The sequence below is a fragment of the Pinus tabuliformis genome, chromosome 3_1 (assembly GCF_031772625.1).
Source record: "Pinus tabuliformis cultivar Carrire ecotype Pingquan chromosome 3_1, CPIR1, whole genome shotgun sequence".
NCBI classification, from domain to species: domain Eukaryota; kingdom Viridiplantae; phylum Streptophyta; class Pinopsida; order Pinales; family Pinaceae; genus Pinus; species Pinus tabuliformis.
Window position 1 is genome coordinate 139,648,608 of NC_142301.1, and position 7,655 is coordinate 139,656,262.

General features: G+C 45.5%; 1 protein-coding gene across 1 annotated transcript; it reads right to left on the bottom strand.

The window, feature by feature from the left end:
• Positions 1–1,468: 1,468 nt before the first annotated feature.
• Positions 1,469–7,323, bottom strand: LOC149186167 (uncharacterized). Its single transcript, XM_089409240.1, has 3 exons — positions 5,818–7,323; positions 2,601–5,692; positions 1,469–2,072 (listed from the first exon to the last, which is right to left on the bottom strand). The coding sequence occupies exons 1-3, from the start codon at positions 7,321–7,323 to the stop codon at positions 1,469–1,471; spliced, it is 5,202 nt and encodes a 1,733-aa protein (XP_089265366.1).
• Between the last annotated feature and the right edge of the window lie 332 nt (positions 7,324–7,655).

Consider the following 7,655-nt stretch of genomic DNA (forward strand, 5'->3'; position numbering starts at 1 on the left):
TTTGAGAATGGAGAGGACCTTGTAGGGGTTTTCTAGCCTTCATATGTTTTCTGCAGCAACTGAGACATCTATGGTGTAGCTCATGTTTCTCTTTTCTCATTCTGTCTTTGAGGAAAACTCCCTTTTAGTACTTCTTTTTTTTTTCTAAGTAAAGACTAGTTCTATATTAAGAAAATAAAAATATGTACATGTAATCAGACCTTCCGAGGAGGCCGAGGCCAGTCCTCATACAGTAAAACCTGGACCATACTGTCTATCCGAACAAACTGATTTACAAAAAACCCTCCATAGTTCTGATGTGTCTTGACTCTCTGACTGACTGGACTTAGACTGCAATTAGCAAACCCATCAGGGGTCATAACTAGACAAAACCAGTTGACATAACAGACTCTAGTACAGAGAAGTATAACTGTAATAGATTGAAACAGACAGGAAGAAATAGACAAAGACATGAGACTGATACAAACAGGATGAAATAGCTGCATTAACTTCGACACAGGTTCAAAAAAGCTTGGCAGATGCACCCGATGAAGATTAGGCTGCATGGCTGGGCGACGCTTGCTGCTCCTCTTTCTCCGGACTGGGCAGCCAAGTGACAAACCCTTCTTCATCTAGAATTGGTTCTCCACGCGAGTCAGTGACTAGATGGAGGCAGCCAAAGCCATGCTGAGAGTGGTCGCTGAGCGTCTCCCTCTCCATAGCAGGATTGGAAGACGGCGGGTCTCCCTGAACCGTGGCCGCCTGAACCGGAACATCTTGGACCTGAGTACCCTCGAGACCATCCGCATTGTAAACTAGACCGTTCATATCCCCCAGTAAAATACCACTGTTCTGAACGCTTGCTGAGGTAGGGGAAGTCGAAATGGGGGCGCTGGGCTCCTCCTCAGAAATATAAACAGTGAAATTAACCACCACCTCAGGCCTGACAAGCCGGCTCGGGAACCTGAGACGGAAGGCTTGATAAGTGCCTTGCGGAACAAGGCTCTCCTGCTCCGAGCTCGAAGATGAGGGAGGAACCGTCGCAATTGGGGCAGCAGGTATCAGATCTTCATGAGCAAGGCCGGCTCTAATGCCCGACCTGCCTCCCCGTCTCGGAACGCCTCTGCTTCGAGGCATGGTACTCAGAACCAGAGACCCGAAATAACGTTCAAGCTCGTGAACCCCGGATGCTGGAGTATCCCTGCTAGCACCCCAAGCATCGATAGAGGAACAATGACCCTGAATTTGCCCAGAATTCGCCATATAAAGAACAGAGACGGTGACCTCCGCGGGAGTATGACGCTCCTTCATTAAACTGGTTCGCATCGAGGTCAGAGCTGCCATGCTCGCCTTGAATGCGACATTCTCTCGAAACTGAACCAAAATACGCTCACTTACCTTGAGCATTAACTGTATACCGTTCCCCCAGATTGCCAGGTACAGAGGCCTGCCATCCGTCAGTGTCAAGGGTAGCGTGGCGCACAGCATGTTAATGGCTAGTATAAACACCCGCATCCGGGTGTAGATCCTGGATCAATGACTTGTCCTGAGAGACAATTTCCTGCAAACTGGCCCTTTGGTCCCTGGAAGTTAAGCTTTCTATGGTGCCTTCAAAGTGGTTTTCTTTAGCCTCCACTCCAAGGTTGGCTAGAAGGTCAGCAACCTTATTCCCTTCTCTTCTGGTATGCTTGAATGTGATTGCTTGGTGCTGAGAAAGCCAGTGATCTATTAGTTCAAGCCTCTGGGCCATCCTCCAGCTGCTGCTTACCTTGTGAATTGGAGAGCCGTGTTGAAGCTTTGTGGCCATTCTGATTATGATCTGCGAGTCTCCTTCTATGATGAGGGGGAAGAGGTTTTTTCCGTGTGCTAGTTTAAGACCTCGCCAAAGACCTTCCAATTCCGCTGAGTTGTTAGTGTCCCAGCCTATCGAGCCCATGTAGATACATAAAGGGTTGCCATTATGATCTCTGAAGACTCCTCCATAGCCTGCTTGCCCGGGGTTGCCTTTAGATGCCCCATCAAAGTTGAGTTGGAACATATCAACAGGAGGCGGATTCCAAGAGTTTGCGTCCTGACTGTGTTTGTTGGGATTCCTGCCAATGATTGAATTTTGATTTATCTGCAGTTTCCAATTGTCCCAAACAGTTTTTTCCTGAGGAAGAGTGGGAAAGTCTTCGGGATGCCAATCTTTGAGTGACAGAGTCTCCATTATGTTTTGATGGAAATTGTTCTAGATTTTTTCCAGCGGCATCGTTTGATCTTTGAATATTCTTCTATTACGCTCTTTCCAAATATTCCACATCAATAAGCCTGGAATGAGTTGCCACAACGCATTAAGGAGATTACTTTGGAATGGTGATTGGCCCCCTTTGCAGATGGTTCCTTTGAGGTCTCCTTGCACTCTTCGTTCATTTTGACAGCGGAAAGCGATCTTCTCCCATAATTTCCTTCCCACTAGGCAATTTTGCATAAGATGAAGGGTTGTTTCTTCCTCCTGTCGGCACATATGACATATGGAAGGTCCAGAGAAACTCCTTTTTCTGAGATTATCCCACGTTAGGATTCTGTTGTGACAGAGAAGCCATAAAAATGTGGATACTTTCGGCCAGTTAGACTTGTACCATACTTTTTCCCATAGGTTGTCTTTATTCATCTGCCCTTGAATGATTAAATTGTAAGCCTCCTTAGTAGTGAATGTACCCTTTTCTCCGTAACCCCATCTTAAAATGTCTGGTTCCTCTGAGATTCTTATTTGCCTCTTTTGTAATTCTGTTTCGAGGAGCTGTTGAGTCTGGACTGAGCTATGCGGTAGGAGCTGATTGACATTTTTCCATTGCCGGTGTTCTTGAGTAGTAGCTGTAGTCCAGAAGAGGTTGACTTTGGCCAAGTGATGTATCTCTCTCTCATCCGCTGGAAGTTCCTGGAGAATGTCTTTGATTTTTGGCAACTGCTGCCAGGAGTCTTCCCAGAAACGAGCAGTGTTCCCATTTTTGATCTCCCAGAAGCAGTGCTCTTGGATGAGGTGTCTATGATGAATAGCTGAATTCCAGATTGCGGATCCTGAACTTGTCTCTGTCATACGCAGTCTTTCTTCCAAGGGATAATTACTTGCATACTTAGCAGTCCAGAGAGAAGCCCAGGGAGTATTAGAGTGGGCAAGCCACCTCCACCAGATTTTTGCTCCCATCGCTTTGTTGCTATGCTCAGGGTCTTTAAGGCCTATGCCGCCAGCGGACTTGGGAATACAAACCTTATCCCATTTGAGTAGAGCCCATTTTCGATTCTGTCCTGAGCCCCCCCACAAAAAATTACGCTGGAGATTCTTGATTTCCTTGAGGACCCATTTTGGGGCGGCTAGAATAGTAAAAAGATACAAAGGCATGGAGTGAAGAACTGCTTTGATAAGAACTATTCTGCTTGCCATGTTCAGAGCTCGATTAGTCCATAGGAACAGACGAGCTTCTAATTTTTCTAACAGCTGCTTCCAGGAGGAATGTTTAAGAGCTGAGGCCATAAGGGGGGCTCCGAGATACTTGGATGGCAGAGAGGCACAGGTGAAGCCCAGAATACGCTCAATGGCTCTCTGGGTAGAAACCGGAGTATTGAAGAAAAAAATTTGGGATTTGAGTCGATTGATGAGGGCGCCAGAAGCTTCAGAGAAGGTGGATAGAATGGACTTTAGAATACGAGCTTCCTGAACCGATGGATGACCAAAAAGCATATTATCATCTACAAATTGCTGGTGGGAATAGACAGGGGAATTGTTAAATGAGAGCCCTTTTAGCCGCCTTTCATTCCTAGCCGACGTGATGCTTCTACCCAAGCCCTCAGCCATGATTACAAAAAGAAAGGGTGATAAGGGATCACCCTGTCTAATTCCTCTGGAAGGACGGTAGGTGGCAGAAGGGGTACCATTGATTAACACAGAGAAGAAAGCTGAGGAAATAAGATTGTAAATCCATCTAACCCAAGAGTGAGCGAAGCCAAAAGCAATAAGGATTTTTTGTATGTAGACCCAGCTGAGGCTATCAAAGGCTTTAGAAAGATCAAGTTTAAGCAACATACCTGGCTTCTTGGTGAGCTTTAGGGAATGGATTAGCTCATGTGTAAGAATGATCCCATCTGTTATTTGACGCCCTTCTACATATCCCGACTGCTCAGGCGAGATGATGAGCGGGAGGATCGGTTTAAGCCTGGTAGCAATAACTTTTGAGATAATTTTATATATCATATTGCAAAGGGCAATGGGCCTGAATTTATCAGGGGTGTTGGAACCTTCGCCTTTAGGTACCAGGGCTATGAAAGTAGCATTTAATCCAGGGTACATCCATCTGAGCGCTCTGGATTCCTCTACGACCTGCCAGACTTCATTCTTTATCAAGTCCCAGAATTTGTGAAAAAAATTGGCTGTAAAGCCATCCGGACCTGGCGCTTTTCCTTCCTTCATTTGTTTCACGGCCTCTTCTACTTCCTGCATACTGATAGGTTTGATAAGTAGACTGTTGTGCTCCTCCGTTATGACCTTGGGTATGTGCTGTAGAAGTTGATTGATAGCTGGCATTCTGTTGAGATCGGGCTCCTGGTGGGCTTTTTTGAAGTAATTTATAAATTCCCCTTCAATGCCATCATGTGTTTCAATCTTCTCTCCCTGCTCATTTTTAATGTGCGTGATGTGGTTTATCATTCTCCGCTGTACAGTGGATTTATGAAAAAATTTAGTGTTTTTTTCCCCACTTTTTAGCCATCTAATTCTGGATTTCTGCCTCCATAGAGTTTCTTCCTGCTTGTCTCTTTCAATAATTTTGGATTCTATGGTGTGTTCCTGTTTGGAGAGTTCCTCTGTTCGCCCTCCATTGATAATGGCTTGTTGGATTTTCTTCATTTCTGCATTGAGCATAGCCTGGTCGGCAAAGATGTTACCAAAAGTTTTGTGATTCCATTGTTTGATGGCTCTTTTTAGATGCTTAAGTTTTTGTTGGAACCTGGACATTCTTGTGCCCTCGATCGGATTGAAATTAAGCCAGTTTGATCTGACGAGCTCTTCAAACTCTGGATGTGAGAACCAAAACTCTTCAAAACGAAAAGGGCGTCTGAGGTTGTTACCTGGCCTGTTCCATTGGAGCTCAATAGGCCAATGATCCGACCCGGAGAAAGGGAGAATGGATGCAGTGAATTCCCCTCCGATGTGAGTTGCATTGTCTGAGATTAGGAATCGGTCAAGACGCGATGCTATTTGTTGCGCTCCTGCTCTCTTGTTTGTCCATGTGAATATCCCATTGCTTGTTGGAATGTCCATTAACCAGTTGTTGTTGATGAAATTCTTTAGGAGGCTGTCATCATTGTTTGTATTACTTCTGCCCCCTTTCTTTTCATCCATGCTGGCAATCATGTTGTAATCCCCTCCCGCTATCCATAGAGGGAATGGTCTATCTTTGTTGAGATCTGACAGAGTATTCAGGATGTGGTTTTTTTGAGCAGTTTCCTGTGGGAAGTAAACATTAGTTATCAGTCCATGAGTGTTCGTACCTGAGAGGTGGAACGTGGCTTGGATGAAACTTTTGTTAGCTTGAATGTTGTTGAGATGAATGATCCGGGCATCCCAAAGAATTGCTAGGCCTCCCGAGGCTCCTTGTGCATCCACCGCTGTGACTAGCCCCCCTGGCCAAGCCTTTGCAGCTATCCTTTCCAAAATTGTGGAGCTACACTTCGTCTCCTGCAAAAAGAGTATACTAGGTTTTTCTTGCATCAACATGTTTTTTAATATTCTGCCTTTCCTTGGGCCGTTGAGCCCTCTGATATTCCATGATATTAACTTCATAGTGAAGGGTGGGGGTTTACATTAAAGTACTTAGTCAGTTTGGCATACCTCCCTGACTCCACCAGAATTTCTCCTATCTTGATTGTTCTTTCTAGGGTTGTTTTCCTTCCCCTCTTCTTGCTATCCTTGGTTATAAATTTTCCATCCCATGGACTGCCAATCTGGACTCCTAAAGAGTATTTCTTCTGTGCCCTGTTTAGAACTTCTACTAGGTTATCCACTTGCGTTTCCGGGATTTTTTCAAAGTTCCTTGTGCGACAAGCCTGTTCCAAGCCCAGTATGTCCAGCTCCCCTATATCTAAGGGCTCCGGATCCTCATCCATAACTTGGGTCGATTGAAAAATATCCTCAGGCTCATTTGGGACTTTTTCGTTTATCTGCGGGTACTCAACATCCATGCCTTGGGTTTGCCCCGGCATGGTTTTGGCCTGAGATTTCAGGTGCGCTTGACCTGTGGTTTTCTGACCTCCTTGCACTGATGATTCGCCTGGCTGTTCTTGATGTGCCGTTTTGCCCTTCTCCTGTTCCTTTTCCGGCATCTGCTCATCAGTTTTGTTCAGGGCTTCAAATCTGTTGCTTGTTGTAGGCATTGCCTTGTTGGTGGGATTTACTTTGGGATTGCTAGCGGTTCTCTTGTTTCCTCTCCTTCTGTTTACAACCTTGGTAAATCCATCTGCAGTATGATTGTCAGGATTATCTTGATAAGAGGGTATCTTATTTTGAGGACAGTCTCTGTAGAGATGCCCTATATCATGGCATTTCCTACATCTAAATGGCACTTGTTCATAATCGATGACTTGAACCCACTCCGAGTCTTCATGAAAAAAACTTACCGTGTCTGGAAGCGGTTGCTTGAGATCCATGTATACACAGATCCGAGCATATGAAGTGTTTTTGCATAACTTTGTTTCCTCTGCTACCCTTACAAATTCACCTATAGCATTCCCGATTTCCTGTAGAGACTTTTCCTCCCAATATTCCCATGGCAGTGAGTAAAGCCTTATCCACACTGGCGCACAACTCAGATCCTCCTTATCTGGGTTGAATCTTTCGACCCAGCCTTTGAGAAATAGACCTGCGGAGTTGAAAAAATACGGACCTCCCTCCAATATCCTGGTTCGGTCTTCCAGACAGTTAAATACTGCAGTGAAGAAGCCCTTGGCTCCCAAGTGCAGTGTTATATCTCCCTTTGGATGCCATTTGGTGTTGATCCAACTTCTTAGAGCTCTTTCTGTTGGCCAAATCCCGATAAACTTGCCAATCAGTGCATGATCTCGCATGTACTGTATCCTGGCATTGATGCGTTCGCTGGGGAAGTAAACCCGTGGTCTATGGGTTGCTACAGGTTTGCAAGTTGAGGAGCTTGCTTTGTTTCTTTCCTCTGTAGCAATGTCCTTTCCTTTTTGCTGTCTGGTGTCCATTGTGCTGCTGCTGGTACCGTTTTCATTCTCCCTGTCAGCCGTATGCCCTGATCTGTTACTCGGGGACGGGGGAGGCTCCTGGCCCTCCCCCTGAGGGGGGATCATTGTCACCAGAATGCATCGCAAGTACCCTGCTCGACAGACCTGCCGCCTGCAGGTTTCCGTCAAAACCCTAGGGTTGGTCGCCGCCGCTGTAGCTCATCCATTCTTACAAGAAAGCTTCTAAATCCACCATTATCAACCACCCCTTTTAGTACTTCAAGTGAATTGTTGTACTTGTTATAATCATTGTCAGATGGAGTATGGGGTCTTGATTTGAGAACCCTTTTCTTGCTGATTGTTTCATGACTAACTGTAGGTTGTCATTTTTTTAGAGTGAGAGTTCTTTGCAGAAGAATGTTTCCTTGAAGGGGAAACTAGACACTCTTTTGGCCAGC